Source organism: Crassostrea angulata, chromosome 7, assembly GCF_025612915.1.
Source record: "Crassostrea angulata isolate pt1a10 chromosome 7, ASM2561291v2, whole genome shotgun sequence".
Lineage (NCBI taxonomy): Eukaryota > Metazoa > Mollusca > Bivalvia > Ostreida > Ostreidae > Magallana > Magallana angulata.
The window spans coordinates 372,138-397,059 of record NC_069117.1 but is presented as its reverse complement, the minus strand read 5'-3'; the positions used below and the strand labels follow the sequence as shown (position 1 = coordinate 397,059).

The 24,922-nt window shown below is 30.9% G+C and overlaps 1 protein-coding gene across 1 annotated transcript in view; it reads left to right on the top strand.

Annotated features, from left to right (window-relative positions):
- Positions 1 to 22,086, top strand: part of LOC128155423 (prolow-density lipoprotein receptor-related protein 1-like) — a 59,802-nt gene extending 37,716 nt beyond the window's left edge. The window contains exons 39-58 of the mRNA XM_052817121.1: positions 27 to 174; positions 2,815 to 2,925; positions 3,073 to 3,333; positions 5,598 to 5,748; positions 9,070 to 9,207; positions 10,816 to 10,921; positions 11,018 to 11,156; positions 12,313 to 12,429; positions 13,693 to 13,920; positions 14,340 to 14,520; positions 17,437 to 17,564; positions 17,663 to 17,819; positions 17,939 to 18,051; positions 18,136 to 18,261; positions 18,376 to 18,546; positions 18,879 to 19,052; positions 19,135 to 19,308; positions 19,772 to 19,948; positions 20,082 to 20,267; positions 21,807 to 22,086. Coding sequence (XP_052673081.1) covers positions 27 to 174; positions 2,815 to 2,925; positions 3,073 to 3,333; positions 5,598 to 5,748; positions 9,070 to 9,207; positions 10,816 to 10,921; positions 11,018 to 11,156; positions 12,313 to 12,429; positions 13,693 to 13,920; positions 14,340 to 14,520; positions 17,437 to 17,564; positions 17,663 to 17,819; positions 17,939 to 18,051; positions 18,136 to 18,261; positions 18,376 to 18,546; positions 18,879 to 19,052; positions 19,135 to 19,308; positions 19,772 to 19,948; positions 20,082 to 20,267; positions 21,807 to 21,931 — 3,111 coding nt within the window. The 3' untranslated portion in view covers positions 21,932 to 22,086. The remainder of the gene's footprint in view (positions 1 to 26; positions 175 to 2,814; positions 2,926 to 3,072; positions 3,334 to 5,597; positions 5,749 to 9,069; positions 9,208 to 10,815; positions 10,922 to 11,017; positions 11,157 to 12,312; positions 12,430 to 13,692; positions 13,921 to 14,339; positions 14,521 to 17,436; positions 17,565 to 17,662; positions 17,820 to 17,938; positions 18,052 to 18,135; positions 18,262 to 18,375; positions 18,547 to 18,878; positions 19,053 to 19,134; positions 19,309 to 19,771; positions 19,949 to 20,081; positions 20,268 to 21,806) is intronic.
- Positions 22,087 to 24,922: the final 2,836 nt, after the last annotated feature.

The following is a 24,922-nucleotide window of genomic DNA, read 5'->3' as shown; positions in this document are numbered from 1 at the left end:
ACTTTATTTTACCAATCTTATTTCAGAGCATGCTGCATTTAGTCAGCTTTGGTGCTAAGAAAATCTACAAAGTTGATCTAACATCCGAATCTTTGTTGTACGAAGAAAAGATTTTCACAGGGGAACCGTATACGATTCATGCATATGATGCTGAGACCATAAAATCGGAACATGGTAATACTCATCTCCCCCCAAACACCCCCCAAAAAAACCCAAGCGATTTCAGGTCAATGAGAATATATATATATATATATATATATATATATATATATATATATATATATATATATATATATATATATATATATATATATTTCACCAAGTCTATTCTGTATTCGCTGGTAAAAATTTATGAAAACAATGCCCTGTTATGCAAAATAGTATTTCTTACCGTCTTATGTACCCTGAATCAACAGACCAACCCGACAACGAACCCGATTGTAATATTACAAAAACCCTATCGATTAAATTTACACAATATTTGAGACTATTTTAGAGAACTTATTTGTTTGTTAGAAACAAGAAAAGGAATGGTACAAGTAATGCACGATATCACTTCTGACTACATACTTTCCTCGTTTATTCAATACACACCGATCCCAATAACGAACCAGAACATCAAAAAAAATTAGAACATAAAAATTAACTTTCTCGAAGAAATGTCAACCGGACGCTACAAAAGTGTTGACTTGATCTGTAGTTTGACATTTTAAAGCTGTTCAGCATTTTCGGACAGACGGACTGATGGACGCAGACGAAAAGCTATAGTCCCCTCCGGTGAAACCGGTAGGGGACTAATAAATAACATGGGTAAAACAAAGAAAAAAATCTGGCGCTACTACTAAAACTACTAGAGACCTATCCTTTTGGTTTTATTTTCTGAATTCGAAAGGTTTTTCTGACAAGTCTATTATTACTTGAGAAAACGTTTGAGACTTTTAAATAATTTCATTAAGGTCTTCCGTTTCCAACGGAAGACCTTATTGTTTTCGTACTGTTTATTATTTTTTTTTTCCAAATTTTGTGCACGCGATTTCTCGAAAACTACTCATCCGATCTCAACAATTTTTTTTATAGATGATGGGACCTTATTTGAATTTTGTCGTCTTCACTTCCGGTCCGGATTTACGGTCGATTTTGTAATTTTTTACGACCAATTTAGTGCAGAGCTGATCTCAGAAATTATTAGAGATATGACTTTGAAATTTTCAGGATAGGTAGAGCATGGTTTGAAGTTGTGCACTATTTAGTTGTTTTGCACCAGTGGCGCTATTCCTTGGAGCTCGCTTAGGCACGAAAATGGGATACAGATTTCGAATCAAAATGTTCATATGTTTTGATCAGTATCTTTTTATCAGTTGATATTTTGTTAAGACATATAGAACAAAAGTAGTAGAGAATCAAAAGTTATATGCAATAAAATCAAGAAAAAGGTGCTGGTCCCTTTAATTAGGGACCAAGAGACTCGTAAATCTATTACAAATAACTTGAAAACGATAAATATTTTGTTATGCATTATAAAATCAAAGTTGTTGATCTCTACATTATCGGTTTGAAAAAGTCTTCGTCAGGCCCATGCTTAACGTAATTGGGGTTTTTATTCTTTATCTTAAAATTTGAGGGGGGGGGGGTTATTTTGAAATTGTATCGATATTTCATGGTATCATTTAAACTATTAAAAAAAATCGGACGGAAGACCTACTCGTTACTCATAACGAGGCCGTATCTAGTAGCATATTAAATCGTAGAATGACTAATAATAGCGTTTTATCAGTGGAAACAGGTTAAAATATCAATTAGTTAAAGAAATTGCAATTTTTTTCTTATGTTAATTTTATTTCTATTTACTTTAAATAGTATAAAATTGTATTTGATGACATGTTTCATTCCAATGAAAAATTACCAGAGGGAAAAGCGATTTATGCAAAAAGGTTATAATGAATACACCGTAACACCGAAAGAAGCATATAGATCCCAACGGTTTTTTTGAATTTCAGTTACTCTATGTGTGTACGTATACATTTTTTAAAAAATACTTCAGTAAAAAAACGAAAGACTTTTGATCGTATGATCCAACGTCCTTAGCACATATCGTTAATCATGGCTGTGTTTTAATCCAAGTTTTTAGAATAGGTAGTAAATTAGACAAAACACCCACGCTGAAATCCTAATAAACATACATCGCACAAGTTTGTAGTAACACTAGTTCAAAGAATGGGAAGTAATGACACAATGTTCAGCAACCGGAAAAAATGACTTTACCTCGAGATAACCAGGAAAATTAGGGATTCGGCCTTTCTAAGCTGCTATTCAAGATTACAGTATTCGAGATATCAGGATTTTTTAAAAATATTATTCATAAAGAGAAAACGAATTATTCGAGATATCGCTTGTTCTAGATACCGAAAATTACTTCGATATACTTAATAAACAATATACAATTAAGATTGCAACATACAATTTAAGATTGTACATGGTTATGTATTAGCTACCAAAAGATTTAAGTTTTAATGCATTATTCACAGTGTCATTCAAATAGCTGAACTGCTAGCTTTCTACAACTATTTTTCTTTTTGTACATAAATAATACCCGGTACCAAGCATCTTAATTCCACTTATTTTTCCTTTGTTTTTCTCAATTATATTCTATTGTTACATTTTACCATCAATGTTTGTCAAATTGACTGTTAAAGGAGAGGGCTCAAATAGGCAGATTGCCTGCTGCCCAATCCTATTATGTAATACTTTTTACATAATAAAATATTGTTTAGATAAAATTAAACAATATACCATATCTATCTTTATTATTCATAGATCCTTGTTTAACCTTGGATTGTCATCACATGTGTGTTAACACAAAAGCAGGACCCAAATGTCTCTGTTCCGATGGGTTTGAACTGAATTCCGACGGTTCAACTTGCACAGGTAATATTTCAATCCTTGTAAACTGTGACATGGGATGCATCTTAAATTGAATTCTGGTTTAAGATATTATTTAAGAAGCCAGTAAACATAAGATATGATTGCAATGTTGTAAACAAAAGTTAAACTCGAAGTGTCACTACTTTTTAGATAGATCGTATATTGTGGATGGGATGTTTATTGTAAGCAACGCCTCCATGTTTGCTGTGCACAGATTACACTCTGTCGATGGTCAAAGAAGCGTATTACATTCAGTTCAACTTCCGGTCACTAATATTGAAACATTTGCTGTGGATACAAAGACAAAAACCATCTACTTTGTGGATAGCGGGAGCAGATCCTTAAAGAAACACGACATTATATCATTAAGAACTAAAACTTTAACTTCAGTTTCATCAGCCACAGTAAAAGGTAATAACTCTTGACTATTTTAACCCCTTTTCCTTTAGACACACACTTTTACGCACATTATAGTTCCCTCAACCACGGATATTGATGCATTTATAATAAGCCAACAAGATAGAAATATGAACGCACATTACATTATTGACTGCCACGCCTCCAGAAACTCGTATATTGTTATGATATTAAGTCAACTATGTTGTTGACATCAATATAAAAAAAATCAGTAAAATTCAGATTCATTTTGCAGTTATGGATATTTTTATCAAATTTTCTAGTCGGCCGATTTTGTCGGTGACGTTTTAAAACAAATGTATAAAAAGACGTTAGTGTAAGACGATCGTCTTTTTATTCACCTTGAAGTCCAAACTTTGAAACCACTAATTAAGTGACATGTGGTGATAACGTACAGCGTTCAAAGTCTGTTATAATTAGTAGTCTTATAAACAGTTTTATTGATAGCGTGATTGTATCTATTAGACTATTAGATTTTACAAAGTTACAAACTCAATTCTCACAGCACATATCTGATCTCCAATTCTAAATCCAAATAAAAAATTTCCAATTTAAAAAAAAATATGTCTAACATCATTTAACACGAGTTTATATACCTGTTTACTTATAACAGACACTTTTAATTAGTTCTACCCACCCGTGATGATCGTGAGTGAACATTTAGGGCTGAAATTCCTTAGTTTTGGTTTTATTACTTCTAAATACAGTAACAAATGTGTTCATCATAGAGTATTAGGATACGGTTCGGAGGCTCACGTATTGTTATGAAACATGTAGAAAATGCAGAGATTAATTTGTTTTACAAAGATAATTAATGCAGCTCAGTCGAGTGGTTAACGGCCTATGATAATTATTCCAGTAAGAATTGTATCCTCTGTCTTTGAAACTCTTTATGAGCTGTAAGTAAAACGATAAATAAGTTTAAACACTAGTTCACTAGTATTTACGAAGCATGTTGCCCTTAAAACTCATCATCATTTACACAACAACATCTCAATTTATAAAAGATTCAATCTCATAGTCCCAAATAACACTACGACCTTAATCATCAAAATCTAACTCAATACAACATGTTGACTTGTTGCCCGTTGCTAATACGGAGCATCGCGTCCAAAGCAGATAGCTTACGTTATTTGAAATAGCCAATGCTCAGAACAGAGATGGGGTAATCGTAATCAACTGTAATCAATTACATGCTGCTGAGTAATAATCAGTATTCACTAACCATCCATTTTTCTAATTACAAGTAATCGTACTTTAATCGGTTACTTTGAAAAAGGGCATGTAACGTGTTTAATTTTTTTATTACACTTATGATAACAATAGAAAAATGAAAATGCTTTAAATCATAAATCATAAGAGATATCGTGGGGAAAAGAGTTCAACTTTAAATATGGTTTCAGTAAGGAATGGATATGAAATATGAGATTTTGCATAAGATAATCAAGGTGTCTTTAAGTCAGCTAGGGCTCCGTTAAAACAACACTGATTTATCAAAGCAATCCTAGTCAACAATCGTGTTAATTGTAATAAAACATATACCCATTGGTAATTAAAGTTCAACACATGTCAACACAATCAACTAAATCCAATCGGTTTATTTCAAATAATTAAAAATTGTGTCTAATTTGTTAGATAAATTAATGTTCTTTCGTCATAAGTAGAAACACAGAGATATTTACACAACTCAAAAAGATGGTTAGAAACAAAACATCTCAAATGGTTATTGACACACACAGACAAAATGTTATTAAAAATACTTTAAAATAAAAAGCTTGTAAAAATTGATAGCTCAATATCAAAATTATTTCTTTCGTCAAATATTTATCCTTCTTTTCCTAAACATTTAATATTAAAACAAAGAAAAAAAGAGAAAAAAATCTTTTACTGGTAATGTAATCTAAAGAAATCAAAAGTAATCGTGATAAAAGGGATTAAAAGTTATCAAATGTAATTGATTGCTTCTAAAATAAGATGTAATCAAGTTGTAATTCATTACATTTAAAGTTCAAAGTAATTGTAATTTTATCGGTTACTTTTGAAAGGAATCTGCCCCATTCCTGGCTCGCAACGAGCATTGATATGAGATCTCAAATAGATATAATACACAATAGTTTAACTACACTACAATTATTAAAGGTAACACTCTTTTTGGCAAAAGTTGCATACATAATGTATTTTTACAAAAATTTACAATTCTTTTACATTTATTTATCAGTGTTTAAAAGATAATATTGTGTGTTTATTTTCAATCGCAGATTTGAGTTTAGACTGGATTGCAAATATTCTTGGGTGGATAGAACCTACCTTGTCTAGTATACGTTCCTTCTCAATCATTGTCCAAACCAGTGCTACAATATACACTGATCTGCAACAACCTGCGTCTCTAACCATAGATCCCTACAATGGGTAAGCAAAAAAATTGTATGTTTTATAATATGTGATAATTAGCTCGACATTGGTGTTTCCAGATGTTTGTTAACGACTTTTTTAAAAAATAATGATTATGACCGTTCAGACAGAAAATGATAACTGCAAAGTCGTTATTACTTGTTTATTTTAATGTTATATATCCCTGAAGCAAAAGCGTTAACATTCTTGGCGCCCTCAATATAATTTAGCATCATCATTATAGTGTCAGAAAACATCACTTTATTATTATCAAAAACTATGGATTTAGAAATTATGCATAGTGCATTACCAAATATACGATCACATAAATTTGATATTTTTATTGTGTTTAAGCTGATGATGATATATGATAGTTTTATCTTGATTATTTTAGATTAAAAGGACATGGTCACGATTTTGGTCAAATTCTTTATATATATATATATTTTTATAATTTATAGTGCTTTGGAAATGCATTTCTAATGATCGAATAAAATTTGAGAGTCATTCGTAGAGTTATAAGCAAGATACAGGGCTCACAATTCTTTGTCATGTAAACAAGGCTCGTGCCTTGTTTTTGTTAACATAGGCTATACATACAGATAAAAATATATATATATAGCTTAATTGTGTATCTTTTTATTTATTTTAAGCATAAATTAACAGTTCCTAAAGTTTTCGTTTTAGTTTTAAAACTAAAATGTTCTGATCTGATGAATAACACAGAATATAATTATATCCCTAGGATATTAGTTAATATTTATTTTGAGAAATGTTTTGATTCTGTAGCTTGGGAATTTATACAAAATACGCTTTATTATTTTAATTGCGGCCCGTTTATCTGTAACTGGATTAAAACTTTTCAATGTATTGATGTGTCCTGTGTGTCCCAGGCAGGCATTTTATCAAACTATTTTAAACTTGGGCCGGGCTGTAGACAAGCTGATCCAATATCGCATTATTTTTTTTATTATGTGCTTGAATATTGTCAATTAAAAGTAAAAATAATTAAGGTATTACAGGAATCAAGATTAATAACACCCAATATTTAATATCACAATATACAGATGATACATCAGTAATCCTTGACGGATCTGAAAAATCATTAAGGGCAAAGATGAAAGAAATTGATGACTATTATAAATTATCTGGTCTTAAAATAAACCAAGAAAAACTCAGATTGTGTGGATAGGGAGTAAGAAATATTCTGAAGAAAAAATCTGTTCAGAAATGAATTTTCAATGGACAACTCAATTCAAACTTTTGGGCATATATTATGATGTAGATTAAGATAAAATTATAAAACTTAATTATGACAAGAAACTTGTTAGGGTAAAATCTATAAAAGAACAAGGGAGCAAACGGCACTTGACTCCAACTAGAAGGATAACACTGGTTAAGTCTCTTTTAATTTCTCAATTAAACCATTTTTAAAGCCTTACCAAACCCTAAGAGTAATGCATTAAAAGAATTAAACAATATTCTATTCAATTTTGATTGGAATTCAAAATGTGATTAAATTAAAAGACAAGTATGTATTCAAAAGTATGGACATGGTGGGTTAAGGGTATTTGATATAAATTCCTACATGTGTATCAAAGTATTTAAGTCTACATGGATAAGGAGATTAATTAAGGATAAAAATTCAAAATGGAAAATTCTGCTGGAGAATACTATTTATATAGAAAAGCTATTAAATACCAGTTCAGATTATACTTTGCAAATGCAGGAATTTTTAAGAAATAATTTTTGGCAGGAAAATATCAAAGCTTTTAAAGAAATCCAAGATAACTCAAATGTAAAATCTTGGCAGGATTATTGTTGCCAGCAATTGTGGAACAATAATAAATTTGAGATAGGAAAGCAGTCTATTTATAGCTCGTGGTATGTTAAAGAAGTAAAATGTGTAATTGAGTTGTTTGATGAAAATGGAAACTTTTTAGATTTTGAAATGTTCAAAAGAAAATTTAATATTCAAATGAATTATTTAACATATATGGGAGTAAGACAAGCTGTACTCTCAGATTTAAGAAAAAACAATTTCATTAGAATTGAAGTTTTCAAACATTTTATACCATTTAATATTAAAACCTTTGTATTAACAAAAAAGGTTTAAAAAAAAACCATGTATGATATATGAAATCAGACAAATGTAAGACCAATGGGAAAGGACAAATGGAACAAACATTTTGTTATTACAGAAAAAATAATGGGTTTCAATCTTTCATTTGCCTTTTACTATTACCTCAGACTCTAAATTTCAGTGACTGGTTGCAGTTCAGAATAAACCAATTTATATCAACTACAAACAATTCTATATATAGAATTGTTAACATGGATACTAATCTATGTACTTATGGTGAAAATGCTGAGGAAACAATATATCACTTATCATGGGAATGTCCAACAAATAATAGCAGAATTTGTTTGAGTATGCAACTCTAAAGGAATTAGAATAGATTTTGATTATAAAACTTTTATTTTTGGTGATTTAGATGGTGTGTTCAAAAAGTGTTCAATATTGTACTCATTATGATAAAAAAAATACATACACAGAAGTAGATGCCAGAAAAATCAATTAACAGTAAATGCCCGTATAAATGATTTAAAACAGTTATATAAAATATTCCAATTATGTGCAAAAGAAAGAAGTGAGCTGAATAAGTTCAATACAGACTGGGAAATTTGGACCCCTGTGATTAACTCATTCTAGAGTGCTCTCTCTCTCTCTCTCTCTCTCTCTCTCTCTCTCTCTCTCTCTCTTAGTAAACGTTCATTAGATATGCAATGTTGATGCAATTGTTTCATTGCACTGTTAAACACACTTTGTATCCTTGAAAATTTGTGATGCATGCAGAAGGAGTTGGTTTATTGTTATGTTTGTATTATATAATTCGGATAATAAAAAAAACCCTGAATTTTTTTCTTCCACGTTCAAAATGTTAACAAACGCTTTGTTTACATAGCGAAAAATTTCAACAAATGACACCCAAATTTTGGCTGTCTAAAAAATATGACTTTTTAAGCATTATAATTATCAAAATCGGAAGAATAATTTTTGACCAAAATCGTGACCATGCCCCTTTAAACTACAACCTGCACAAATAAAAATTCTTAGTTAATAAAGATCTCCTAATTCTAAAAAGAAACAAAAGTACTCATATCTGTAGAATAAACAACAGAGGTACGAACAACTTGACGAATATTTGCTCGCTTATTTAAAAAAAAACCAAAATAGTATTCACATCTTTAAGCGATAATTTCCTCAATTTTGAGTATAAGCAGCAATCTACAAGTCATTCATAGAAATTCATGTTTATATTTTTTTTTTCTTGCGAGCATTCTATACTGGATTTCGGGGACTTCAGTTCGAACAATAATGCAGGGATCGTGGACAAGAGATATACCAAAAGTTTTGATAACAGCCGCAAACCTACATAATCCAACTTCTCTACAGTATGACGTTAGAACAAACAGGTAACAGTTCACACAGTGAAGCTGTCAAAAACCTAATTTGGCTGTAATATTGGATTATATCTCAGTCACAACTGGCCGAACGTGTTTGGGGATTGTATGTGTGCTACATAATGTGCTAATCATGGCTCCCGTGGTTGGTCATAGCGGTGAAAATCATGCTGAATTTATTGAGAGTGTAACGTTAAACTAACGGACAAACGGACGTTTGACATTCTAATTGTAAGTATCACACACGAATTTGTTTAAAGACGAGTTGACAATCAAAACCTGCGTTATCCGTAGACATCGTAGTTCTGTCTTTCTATTATTGTAAATTATCATTTAATGATTACAGGTAATTAGTCTCAAAAACTATATACAGGTAGCACCACGTGTGAATATTACAATTTTCGCTTAGTGGGAATACATTTCACTGATTTTAAGGGGCATGGTCATCCACAATCAGTTAAACATAAAAGGTGTACTATATAGTAATGTCAACTGTGATTGTAAACGATTTTTTAACAGACACCTAAGATTACATATTTTGTGTTTTATAAATAAAAACATAAGAAGAGACTTTAAATTCAATTCAAAGTTATCAAAATAAACAAAATCCTATATGTGTCAATCAGTTTAACTGTCGTTTATTTTATTAACCTTCAAATACAAACCCTAAAATTGCTAGAAACAAAGAAAACAACACAAGGCCTCTTCTTATTTTTTATATATTCATAGATAGCTGTGTCCAAATGCTTCATGTTTAAAAAAAGCGAAGGAATACCTTATTTTTTTTTCAAAAATTCATTTATTCATTTATTATATCTATAGTCTGTTTCCAGAAAATTTTGAGCTGACATGCTTTAAAACATTTTTATATATTTTTGAAATCTTTATACCCCTGCTCCGAAGGAGAGGAGGGGTACACTGTTTTATCTCTGTGTGTGTTTGTCTGTCTGTCTGTCCGTCTGTAAAAGATATTTCTGTTGCAATTTTATCTGCAACTATTCATTGTAGATTCTTGAAATTTTAAAACACCCTTTTTAAGTCATGCCCTCTGGTATGATTAATTTTTGTACCAATCGGACGTCAACTTCTGTTTCATGACGACTTTGTTACGATAAGCCTAGAATTTCAAACCAATTTTAGATTTCTTAACAACAATTATTCACATGTTAACACATTCTTTGTTTAGGCATGCCCTATGTTGGGATTTAAATTTGTAACAATCGAACGGCATCTTTCAGTTTAATGACGACTTTGTTTATCATTAGCCTAAATTTTCAGGCAAATTTTCGTCAAAGAAAACTATTTATAGCAGATTGCAATCTTACACTTTCATTGTTTAGGCATGCCTTATGTTGGAAACCATTTTCGTACCAACTGAATTTCAACTTCATGTTGAATGTAGACTTAACTTATTTGTATATATTTACATAAGAGCGGGAGTATCACTAGTGAGCAATGGCTTACAGATAGGTTGTTGAAATGAATACGGTATAAAAGGTATTTCATCGGTAAAAAGATAAACTGTAAATTCATGAATAGTAATTCCATTTCTGTTTAATCTTTGGTCCCAATGGACGTGATCCTACTTCACTTGATTATATTAATTTTTTTTAATTCTAGACTGTACTGGCTGGATCGGTCGGTAATTAAAAGTTCAAAGACAAATGGAATGGATATCGAAAGCCATATCGTAACCAAAGGCGCTATCAAAACTGTTGTTTATAAGGTCATTTAAACTTTCTACATGCTAACTAATGAGTCAATCTTAACGTAGCCCATGCATTTTTGAATTTGTTATTTAAAATTTTGAATTTGGTTGTAGGACTTTTTTGGTTGGATCGACAAAAATAAATTTTATTCTGCAAGGCACATATCTAAAGCGGCAGAAAATGTATTGAACACAGTTCATAATGCAAATGATATTTCTGTGTTTGATTCCACTTTACAACAAGATAAACATGGTAATAAAAAAGTTTTAAATGTTATTTACAATTCACAAAAATCTAAATTAGGTTGATGACTGTTGTTATAGCACTATCGATAAAAATAAATCGTTAACATGCATGTTCTTAATTATGTAAATGTACTGAACAAAAACTTATTTCAAATTTTATTTGTATGAAATATGACAAGTGATATGACATAAATATTTACTTTTATTATCGTTCTTAACGATGGGTTAATATATATTCTTGAGTAGAAAAATGGTTGTAAGATACCTTTTTTACTTTTAATCTATGTCGAGGGTTCTTCGAAAATTATTGAGACATTCACTCTTAATCCATTGTGAAAAAATCTAAATCATTGAAATTTAACCAAAAAATAAACCACGATGTCTTTTATTAACGTAAAAGATTTGAAGTTAATGACATTATTTGTTCATTCCTGGTCAACTAACAAACGTGCCTAAATCCAATGACCCGGCGCAACAACAAACCCATCGCTATGTCATTTTAAAGTGTTTTCTTGGCCCTATGTTATAAACAATTTAACCCTTTTCCATCGTATAGTTTTATTTATGTAATATCTTGGGGGGGGGGGGAGTGTCTTCTTCCGAGGTTCAAACCAATTTTATGTATATTCGTTGCGCCGCCTTGACGTCAAAATTCAATAAACGGTCTCAGTCAGATTTCAATTGCTTGGTAAATATTCAAGTACCCTTTTCGTATTTCAACTCGAACACTAGTTAAACTTACACGAATGTTAGACATAATAAATAGCAAAATTAACATACCTAATTTCAATTCTTTTATCAAGAATTGTAGGTTTATCAAGACCTAATATGAAGATGTTTAAGTTTTTTAAACTCCGAGTTTGTGCCTGCGCCGGGTACCCCGACCACCGACTTGTTTATGTACTGTCATAAACAAACTATTAATTATCTGTAATTTTACTTTTGTCAATTATTTGGTTAAGTTTCCTAAATGTCCATGCCAATTTTCATTAAAATTTGCCACTTAGAAAGAGAGATTTTTGTGTTGTCTCAATAATTTTCGAATATTCCTTGTATGTTTTTGTTTCATTGTTTGGGTTTTATGGGGGGGGGGATTTCTGGTTTTTTATCCTTTTTTTTTTAAATTGGAAAAATTGTAAATGTTTATTTTTATCTGATTTCAGATAACTGTCATGTTCAAAACGGTGAATGTGAAGACATATGTGTTCCAGAGGAAAATGGCCGCATATGTAAATGCGATATCGGTCTACAACTTCAATCAGACCAGAGTTGTAATAGCGGTCAGCATCAGTATTCTTACTTGACTTAGTTTAACAATAAAATTTGTTGATGCATGATTTATAAATGTTAGGATTTTGGTCATGGTAAACTTTTTTCTTAAATAGATAAATTGTTACGTATAAGAATATATTTTGTGCTGATATTTTTTAAGGAGTTTGGCACCTGAAATAATAGTAATGTCAATCATCCAAAAACATCTTGGATATAAAGATGGGGACCTAAGAAAGTTCATTTATTTTATTTGTTTCCTATGTCATATGGCATTCTTTGGAAATATGAGGCCCCAAAGAGAAATGATCATTTCCTGAATTTATTGCTTAAATTTGCATGGAAATTGATTATTTGAAGAAATCGAATAAATGTTTATAGTTTGAACTATTACTAAGTTATGATTTCAATACAGTATTAAGTTTAACACATGTAGTGACTATAAAAGTAACATCCAAGTAAAAGTTTTAAAAACCTTGCTTTACTGATAGCTTCAAATGCCAGTACTTAATGAATACAAGAGCAAAAGTAAAGATAGTTACATAATTTTGGAGTAATCAAATTATAACACAAATAAAAAAAATAATAATGCCATCTTTCTAAAACTTTGCATACAAATAGACATATTTTTGATGTCTCATATAAAAGTTAAAAATGAATGGGCCACATCTCAAAAATTGAGATATGACATGAAATAAGCTTTGACAAAAATCAGAGTTAATTTTTTTTTGACTTCTATGAAATATAAGCTAAATATGCCAAAATATATCGATAGAAATATTTAAATATTCTTCAAAAATTAATATATCGTTATACACAAACTATCTTAAAGTTAAGTCTGCACTGAAAAATTAGGGGGCTAAAGTAACAGTACTCTAAAACTATTGAGTTATGAAAATTGCTCATTTTCTTCTTGAAAACCTCCCGTAACAAAATATAGTCCCTTACTTAACTCTGTTAAGATATGATTTTCTTATAACAATTTTATTCGATATGGTTTATTTGGCATTGTTTAATATGAATATACAAATAGAATCAATATATGATGCAAAATTTTTAGATAAAAGGTGCCATAAAATAGTTACCCCAAAAAGAGAGTAGTGAACCCCTTTAACATAGATTTACACTACTGAATTTATTTATTTTTTAAATTAAATAAAATATGTATCTTTTTCAGAAAAAAAAAATAAACCGGAACATTTGATCTTTTTTTTTTTTATTTGGTATATTATAAAACTATAATGAACGGTAGTAAACGATTTCATTACTTGTAGATGTGCTTCTTTCGAATTTCATCGTGGTCACTGATTATACCCATGGAAGAATTATGCAGATTTGTCTTCAGACTGGAACTATTGTAAAATTACCAATAAAAACAAAAGAAGTTCACGCATTAGCGTTTGACAAATCAACAAAGATGCTTTTTTATTCCGAACTCTCAACAAACAGTATCTCTTATACAACACTACATGGAAAAAATACAACAGTGTTATATACAACAGGTCTGATACTACAATTTAAAAATGTGAGAATGTTTTGCGTAGAAGCACGATAATCTTATCCATTTTTGTCACCAATATATCTTGAATTTTTATAAATGTCTTCACATGGTATGGGTATGACATGAAAGATTTGATATATCTTAATTCAAATTTGAAAATTTTATTTAATTAAGAAAGGTCTTTTTCCAGTTTTGTTAAAATAGTCAGAAGATCGATTTTTCATTCTAGGTTACATTTTAGATTTGGTTTCTATTGGTTTATATGTGTATATCAAAAATTAAACATTTTGTGAAGTATAAATATAATCTGAAATGCTGTTGCATGTTCTTTTGATGTGCCTTTTTTAGAGGGTTCGTTTATGATATACATGTATTTGTTGCATTCCGATTTAGTTTTGATTTCAATTAATCAAAAAACAGGTTTAGCTTTTGCTGAGGATCTGGCCATCGACTACTCAACGGGTAATCTATATTATACGGCTGAGGGTCCCACGACTTTTCAGAGATACATTGGAGTGGTTCAGAGATCCACATCATTCCACAAAACTCTTATAAACTACCTCTACAAACCAAGAGGCATTGCTCTTCATTCAGCCAAAGGGTAATTAAATGGATAGAGACTTGTCCTGGTACAGATTAATTTGCTTTTAACATGGATCATGGGCATTCAGAAGAGTATGGCGTAGCTAAAATTCTCTTGATTTTGTGTAATGTATGACTTTGAAAGTTACTCAGGTGACCTATTGCTATTGGGCTTTTTGCGTTAACAATTTTAATTCTTAAACTTCTTGAAAACAATAAAAACCCCGGGGCCACACTGGCAGAGCCAAATATGCAAATGATGGCATATATCTCAACCCATAACACATGTAAATAATAAATTCATGGTTATGATGCCCATAAAGCCCTATTCCAATCTTGTGAAATTCATAACCTCTTGGTTATAAGTCCTGACCCTAGGGCGTAGTTGATATGGTCATATAGTTAAAATCTATTAACCATTTAAATATTTATCTCTCTTTTATAAAAATTTAAGAAAACAGTCATGCATTGTTGTTATGTCAATTAAGTTCTCTCACAGAAATGTTAACTTCACGATCCCTGATTTGAGCCGATATGGTTAAAGTTGTAAAAACATGTAAAATCTTAGAAATATTCTCTACTCCCATATACCTTTAAGAAAAGAACTAAATAAATGTTTAAAATATCTATGAATTCATCTGCCGAAATAGTAAACTATATAACCCTTTCACAGTTGTGGGGGATAAACAACATGCCTCGTTATTATGCCCATTTTGTGTTTGTCTTAGATTGTAAAGTTTACGCCCCGTGGGGCAAGAGTTTAGTCGTTCCATTTGGAAGGGGTGCGTGGGTAGTGATAGATATGGCCATAAAGGCTAGGGACATGTATTACATAACACATTTGAGTCACTCTGGTAACCTAGCGACGAGTTGGTTGTTAACAATGTTACATTTTTTCCTGAAAACTTCGAAGTAAATTGTCATTTGCTTCATATTATGTTTAAATTCTGTTATAGGAAATCTACTTTAATTATCTGTGCATTGTATGTTTGTGTTATAAATCTAACTGTAAATTTTATAAAAGATTATAAAAGCCTTCATGTCTCTTCCTACCAAGACTGTACAATGTCTAGGCTATAGATAATTCATGTTTTCTACGACAGTTGCCCCACGATTTCAACAATCAATATTTTTTAGAACACCAAAAATGCAAACATGAAACTTTTTGACAGGCCAATCAATCCATTTAATTATGATACCTAGGAAACCTTCAAAGCCTGTGTGCCTATAGTTCAATACAGGGTTAGGATTAGGGTTAGCCTGTACATAAAACATGTAAGTAATACATATGTGGCACATTTGCTGCATAAAAGTCCCAAAATATTATAAAAACGAGTACAAGCATAAAATAAAATGAGTTACATATCTAAATAAAATTCATCAGACACTTGCCTTTCACCCTTTCATGAATTGATGTTTGCAAGCGTCAAAAATAAAAGCCCGGATCATAGTCAGAAGGTTATAAGTGTTAGGGTCAAGATCTAGTAAATGAAAGGTGCCTACAGGTTTATGAAATTCAAGATATAAATTCTTTCAATGATGCTTCATAACAATATCTTTGTTTCATGTGGTGTACCGGGGCTCAAATTTTTGGTCAACACAATGAAAAATCGTTTTTTATACAACCATTTTCTATGAAATATGAAGGATAAAAGTCACAAATCTCGGAGTTTTGTCCATTGTTGACTAATGAAATATGTCTAGAATGCCTACAGTCTTTCAAAAATCGACATTGAACAAGCTCTTGACCTCCTCTTTAAAATGATGTTAAATTGAATAGAGGTACTGGGATTACTTTTCCTATGATTTAACATAAAATGCCAAGAAATTGTTTAGTTTTCTACACAATTCCTTGAGAGCCATAAAGTACGGGAAATAGATTCTTCAAATCAATTATGACGTAATGGTTCTTGCACCGAAAAGACACTCTTGGATCATTTACTAGATCTTGACCTTACCGAGGCCGAGCACAGAACGAGTGCAGACGCTTTTGCGCAGCGTTTCATTTGTATTGTGACGTCATCTTTTTGCTTGATTGACGCTATGGCGTGATAGTTTCAACTGCAGATATTCAGCGAAATTTGTTAAAAATAGCTCGTTTGATGTGTAAAACTAATGTTATATTGTGGAATAAACATAAATGTCTCGAAGTGTAAGCTATATTTGGGCTCGGGTCGAAAACGTGAAGAGGGTTCAGCAAGCCTAGCCCTCTGTCACGTTTTCTTAACCCGCCTAAATATAGCTTAATTCATATATTTCAAGACAGTAACCATGTATTTTATGTTAATGGCCCTTAATAGGTGATGTTCTATACAATTTATTACTTAAATACGTCTGAATGTTTTTATAATACTATAAAGATCACCATTTCCGCCTTTGTCAAATAAAAAATAGCCATTATCTGACAAATTTGGGAAATTGGGCATACAAAAAACAATTTTGATAAGACCCCTGGAACAAACCAGGAGGTAAAAGGTTTTTTTATTTGACCATTTGATACCTTTTAGCAATAACTTTAATATGTAGAACAGAAAAAGAAATCCCTAGGGCAGAAGTTTTAAAAAATGTAAAAAATGTGCAAAATTTATACATTTCAAGCAAAATCCCATAGGGTCCTATGTTAAAAATTAACAAACTTTGAGATGACCTTCTAAACAAACGGTGTGGTAAATGTCTTATTTTTTATCTTAAAATAATAATTATATCTGTAGAAATTCATGTTAAAAATTTCATTCAAAAATCTAGGGCAGAACAAATTAGACCCGGCCTCGTTAAGACTCAAAACATGAAGCTACAAATGCAAACATGAGATTCCCTGATATATCCATCTAAAGGCTATAGTACTCAGGTCACCATCAAGCATGTGATTCTCTTGTGCTCAAAACGATATAAGTATCCATAAATAGAAATGCTTTAAACGGAAACATTCTTTTAGATATATGTTTTGGACGGAATTTGGCGACAATACTCAAATTTGCAGAGCAAGTATGGATGGGACATCGAAAAGATCAATCGCAACCACAGCATTAGTAATGGCGAATGGCATAACAATTGATTTTACAAGTAAACCTCGCATTGTTTTTGACACTGTGGTATTTTAAGATAGATTTAACGTAATAGACTTGTCATTTTGAACATTTCATAATACTTAAATTTTAAAGCCGATCGGTTGTATTGGATGGATGGGTATCTTAATCGCATCTACTCATCCGATCTGAATGGTGGGGATTATAGGGTTTTGGCGACAGATAGCGATGCTTTTTTAATGAGTATTGTTACCCAAGAAAAATACCTCTACTACACGGCATGGAATCGACAGTAAGTTTCTCACATTTCACCAATAACACAACGCATTTCTCTTGTAAACGTATTGAAGAAAAAGTAGCAAAAGCAGAATCAACATTTTACAAGATTTATTTTTATGTTCTTTATTACAGACGAATTACCAAAATGGACAAATTAACGGGGTCAAAGGTTTCTTTCATGTTGGAGTATCCAGAGCTTGGGCGATTAGATAATTTAGATGTTTACACTGACGAGATTCCTGATGGTAAAAATATTACTTCACTTATAAGCTTGTACAAATCATAAAAGATAAGTATTTTAAATTTTAATGTGTTGCATTTTGTAATAGTTAGATCCAGTTGTTCGAACCTAAATGGTTTGTGTAGTACGTTTTGTTTTCCAACTCCAAACGGGAGGACATGTGGATGCCAAGACAATGTTAAGCTTCAATCAGACCAATTAACCTGTGAAGGAGGTAAGTAGTTTCAATTTGTGTTCCTTCACTACAGAAATTTAGCCTAAAAAAATAAAACATGAAATGAATGCGCATAATAAAAGGTCATAGCATTTAACTCTCTCAAACTATTAGTTTCTAGATGTCAGACATTGCATCATTCTGTGAATTTCATCGACTGCCGACCGTATCCTGGTCTGACTTGTAACTTTGAATGCAAAGCAGGTTATCAAATTGCTAGGACCGCCATTGCTACTTGTAGTTCTACAGGGATATGGGTTCCATCAATAGATACATTGTGCAAAGGTGTGTACAAAAGTTATTTAAAAAATACAACATCTTTGGAAGTTAAAGAAAATGGTTAAAATACCATCTGTAATAAAATCATTCCAATTTTGAAGGCTCATAGTAATGAAAAAAGTGTATGATGCTCCAAAATTAATTTTAATTATTAATTTTAATTAATTAATTAATTATCTGCATCTAATTTCTAATTAACTACAATAACTGAATGTCCTCACACGATGCTAAAATATGTTTAACAATGTTCTTTTTCCATGTAAAATTAACGAATTTTCTTTTAGATTTAAAGCTGATGATATATAAAATAGACACTGAACAATAAAATATCTTTTTAGAGACATTGTGCCCACTTCACTTTGGCAACGCTGTATTGTCCCCAAACTGTAATAGAAAAATTGGAGATAGCTGTTCCTTCTACTGTCTGAATGGTTACCTGCCCACTTCATCAACCACCTTGGTGTGCACAGCGGAAGGAAAGTGGAATACTGATACAGATACACTATGTTTACGTAAGATAAAGCGCTAACATTAAAAACCAAATGATCTATCTGTCCATACTATGTAAATAAATGGGTTGAATTTATTCTTTAGCAATAGTATGTCCACTGTCACTGGGTAATGCTGTTTTATCATCAAGCTGTAGTAGAAGGGCCGGGGACTCGTGTACTTTTTCCTGCTCTGACGGTTACATTCCAACAACATCAGAGAGATTGATGTGTACCTCTGACGGGACGTGGAACCTTGACACTGATACTTTATGTACACGTAAGAAGTGATTTGTGTCTAAAACGATGTCTTTTTACAATACACATGATGACAAGGTAACATTAACAATCAAAATTGACAAGATAATGAAAAAGGTAAAAATATCAATACTCTTTTTATTGCATGTTTTTAATCAGTTAGGACTAATAGTTGTGGAGGTATTTTTTTCTTTTATTGAACCAAGACATTGCGCACATAGGATACGTATCGTATAATATGACATTTTAATATACGTTTTTCAGACGGTTGACAGTATGTTATTGTCACTTTTCATTTTCACAAATGTTTGCATGGTACATAGATTAATGATATTGCAAACTTACAAGACATAACAGAACTCTTAAATATCAAAGTTGTTATGTTCAATTGCATGTATAAATTTTGAAATCAGTTGGATATAATTCTTGTAAAATATTTTTCTAATATTGCAAAGTAAGAATGGTTCAGGTATTTTTTTTTCTAGCAAAGCTATGCCCATCAACAATAGAAAATGGACATTTAGCTGAAAATTGTGAAAGACATATTGGTAATATCTGTTCATTTACCTGTAATGAAAAATACATATCAGCCATTGATCGTCAGAACATCATATGCACTACTGGAGGAATATGGAGTGCAGACACTACGCAATTGTGCCTTCGTAAGATATTGAATATTATGTATGTTAAGCATGTACATGTATAAAACAGAGAGAAATTGCATTCATTAAATTGAAACGTTTGCTCTACTTTGCTTTAAGTAGAAGTCAGCAAATATACATTAATTATTTACAGCAATTAAATGCCCCTTGGACGTAACCAACGGACATGTATCGTCGTCTTGCCGGGGTATGATCGGAGAGAATTGTGACGTATCCTGTGGGGATGACGCCTCAATGAACATCGCTCACATAATATGTCTGTCTTCGGGTGCCTGGGATAAAGATCCTGCTGTTATATGTCGACTGCATCATGAGTCTGGTAACTCTTTACTTTCTCGCTGTTTATTGTGACATTGGCAGATAGCTAAAATGATTTCCAATAGCATGTTGCATGTCATTGTCAATTTTAGATTTAGTATAGTAAAGGTTCACATTAGATCTAATTTAGAAAGGAATGTCATAAAATTAACAACATGAAAATTTTCAAGTTTTTGTAAAAAATGAAGCCACGAAACATCAAATCAAACTTTATCACTTGCTTTAGACAGAATCAACATAAAGCACGAATAATACGGTTCGTTTGTTTGATTGTTATCTCAATACAATGTAGTTGTTCGATAATTACAGACAGAAAATCTTTCAAGTAATAAAGTAAATTGTATTATACATTTCCTAAACGGTTATTTTTATTATTGTGGGAATCTTTACAGTAATTAATTAATTTTATTTAATACATGTTTGCAGCTAGAAACTTTTTTGTTAATCGCTTTTTGTGTTGATTTTTCTTTTGATAGGGAGTGGCATGAGCAATGTTTATTTAATACGTGTACAGACTATTATCAAATAATATTTAAAATCAAATTGTCCAAGTTGATATTTTTATTTTATTACTAAGTGTGTAATAAATATAAAAAATAAAACCTTTTTACATATCATTTCTCGGGCCTTCGACTCTCGGGCTTATATTGGAGTCTCAGGCTGTGCTATGGGAAAAGGGTGTTTATTATTGAATTTATTACATATTTAGTAATACAAATTTTTAAAAAAAAAACAACAACTTGTAAACATTGATTTTTAAATTCTATTTGGAAGTATATTGTACATGTATTGAATAAAAATATGAGATAAATTTGGTTTAACAAACAGTCATGTAGCTACAGAAACGGAATTTCCTCAAATTTTAATGGTAAACTGCTCCAAAACAATTGACGTTTTAAACTTCACTTAATCATGTCGAATGCTTTAAGAAAGATAATGACCAATTTGTAATATGTGCAGAGCTTAATTTGCGTCTACGTTTTTTTTTCGAGATACATCATTAATGCAACAATTTGTTTAAAGAGTGAATCCGTGAAACTTTGCTAATGCCAAACCAATATGCCAGATGTTTTTATAATTCAAACATCTTTGTCATTACTAAGTTACACTCTTAGTGTGAATGAAATGTTTACATATTCATTAAAGTATCAATTTAATGTAAATCGACCATATTTGCTATAAAAATGCACCAAGATAGTAATCTTGATGTGTTGCCATTATTATAAATGAACATAAATTTACTTTCATATGGTTGAACTTATGAGCGTAAATACTGCTAAACTAAATATTGAATTATCAAGTGGCTACTTTTACTGTGAGGATAGTTAAATGTGATCATCAAACTTTATTGACTGATCAGTAATCTGATTGGCTAATCTATTTCTAAACATTCATGATTGCGATCTTTTTGATTTTCTTGCCCTTGTGATGTCTTTCAAGAAAGATTACCAAGTTAGAGTAAACAATAGTTATATGTTCGTGAATTTAATGTTACCACTATTATTGCATTTGTTGGATCAAAAGTTTCATTTTTTTTCAGAGAAAAGCTTGAGCTATCACGAAATTGGGTTGTGTGTATTATGTGTCATTGTTTTCACTGTTGTAATAGCAACGTCTGTCACCTGCTGGTATTCCAGGAAAGGCAACGCAAAGAAGAATGATTAATAACAATTGTATTTTTTTTAAATTGTATCCTAGTGTGTCAAATACTTTATGTGTATTTTATTTTTAGAAAAACAAAAAGTGCTATTTTATTTTTAATTCTTACAGTTTTTGATACACTATGTTTTAGAATCACTATCAGCTATTGAAAAACTTTTGGACAATGAGAGCAGAGATAGTTCGTCACATCAATATATTAATAAATAGATCGATTATCATTTTTTAACATTTTGGAATCTATCAAATCTGCCAACAGATGTATACAAAGAATATAATCAGAGAGAGAGAGAGAGAGAGAGAGAGAGAGAGAGAGAGAATTAGATGCGATAAGTTATAACACTGACTTTTTCATAAGTGGTGTATACAGACAATGAAGGTATATATCACTACATGCATAACACGCCAGCCTTGGTATTGAATTGTATCGGGAATGCTAATTGTTACTTTCATTTACTGATATTCCACAGAAGAATGGAGGTATTTTAAACAAACTTTTTGGTTCTTATATGGATTTAAGCTTGTTCTCAAACAAGTAAAACATGCCTTTGTAATGACGCATGTCATTAGTGTACATATTGTGTACATGTAGTTATAATTTTTTTGATAATAGATATGGGCAAAAATAAACTGCTACAATTTGTGTTGTGTGTTCACATCAAAAAGGCTATATCGTTGGAAAATCATTCCGATATTACAGCAAAATCATGCCTACGTTAAAAAGTACAATGTAAATGTAATTATGATTATTAATTAGTAGGTATTATCTGTTTTTTCTGTTTGAGTAATTTACAGCCTCTAAAGACTGTAAATAAAGATACAACGTGTTGCGTTTAAATACGGCAGTGTATTTGTGTGTAAAAAAAAAATGAGAAGAAAATCAACCAGATTAAGAATATTGTTCTAAGAGAATAAAATAAGACATATTTTTATCAGAATATATTTAAGAAAATACGTAAAGCCACGACAACAAAAGATAATTGTCTTCTTACTGCTAAGAACATGTACATAAAAAAACATGTCAAAAGTTAATAAGAGAGACACTTATTTAAAACAAATTCAATAAATATCCCCAACAACACTTAAATTAACATTGACAATAAATCATGAGTTATTAACACCAATAACAATAATAATATAAACTTTCCTAAAAATGTTTTGGATCATAACCATTGGAAAACTTTGCAAGATTTCTTAAATTATCACATCACTTTATTTATCAAGCTTTAAACAAAAATGAGATAAATCTCTCAAAATTAAGTTATTGCCTTTTCATATGATGCTTTTATTAAGTAAACATATAGCAACAAGATTTCGTGGGTGGAAGAAACAAAATGTCTCACATTAAATAAAATAATATCAAGAGACATTTTATCTTATTACCGAATTGCAAATTGCTTTTATGCGATTTAAATATAAACCTAAATTGGACTTTAAATGGACATACCATAGAATATACTGCTATATTACAATTTTTCAACAATATTTCGAGCTCTAACGACAACCCCTTAGTGACAGAATAGTTTTCACTTTTGGTACCTTAAATAATCATTTCATATATATGTCTTGAATATAAATCATCTAATTAGCGATGTTAAATAAAAAGACTTAACTATCGGACTGATCTATCTGATCGATATACTTGTTAAAGTCATTGTTAGAGTATTGCCTGACGTAGAGATGGCGAGTGTTGACATCATAACTCATGCTGTATGGATAGAATGTTCCTGATGGTCTTATCAGTATATGTGACAGTCTCTGGCGGTCCTTGTCTAATATCTGTACTGTGTGTGTTCTATCATCACAGACCAGAATGTTAGTTAGCGCGACAGTACAGATTCTACATGGATTGAATCCTAATCCTGATAAAGGTAATGCAACGAAAAACGATCTCCTCCCCCGCATTCACTTACAAATAAAAAACCAAAGTCATTATAAATACGAAAATGCCTCTGGTGCAATTTAAAGATTAACCATTTTAATTTGTAGAAAAGGCGCGTTGGGAAGATTTTGGGGTATTTTTGATAACCACTACACAATATTTTTCAAATGATTTTTTTCATCTTAAAAGATGTTTTCAAAATTCCAACTGTTTTGAAAATTGAAAATAGCCAATTCTCAATATATTTCATATCATTCTCTATTAACTAAAAACATGACCGGTTTTGCTGTTAACCGTACCAAGTTTTATCTTAAGGAATAAAATAGTTATGTTAATGACAAGATATTATGGATGTAATGTACAGGGATTGGATAGATATTGATGTTAAGCTAAAGCTTAATATGGTTCACTAAATATGATATAAATAGTATATGAGTCACGCAAACTTAATTCATAAACTAAACCTATTGCATTGATCGTATAATCAAAACATTAGAATTCTCAAATTAAGACTTAAGAATTTATCAAGTATTTTATAGTATGAAGCATCCTACAAACTGTGTTTATTGTCTATATTTTTTGCTATGTGATTATTATGCATATTTGAGTGTTTACCATCAAGAATATTAAAACAGGAACAGATGCTAGTTAAGACAGTTCTAGGTTCTCATTCAGATTTATTTTTAAATTTTAGCATTACTACAAATTGTGTCCATTTCAATCACTGTCTTTTTTTAGACAAAGCACATTGATTATGATAGCATGTATTACAGGTAGCTTTAGAAAAATCATTTCAATGCATGGTATCTAACATATTTTATTCCATTTAAATATGATAACATTTGTTCCTCAAACTTAATTATCAGCGGGTTTCACATATGATTTATATACAAGTGTAAACATTAACCTTCTTTAAAAAAAAAAAAAAACCATTTACAACGCGTGATTCGAAAAATAAACAATAGAATTAGACTATAAGTATCAAGAATAATATGATAAAAAATTATGTTTTTTATCCAATCTACCTAAGAATCTCGGTTTTCGAATCACGAATTTCGAATGAGCCTTCTGGGCCTCAATAGATTTTTTAAGTGTGAGTTTTAAATATATGCACA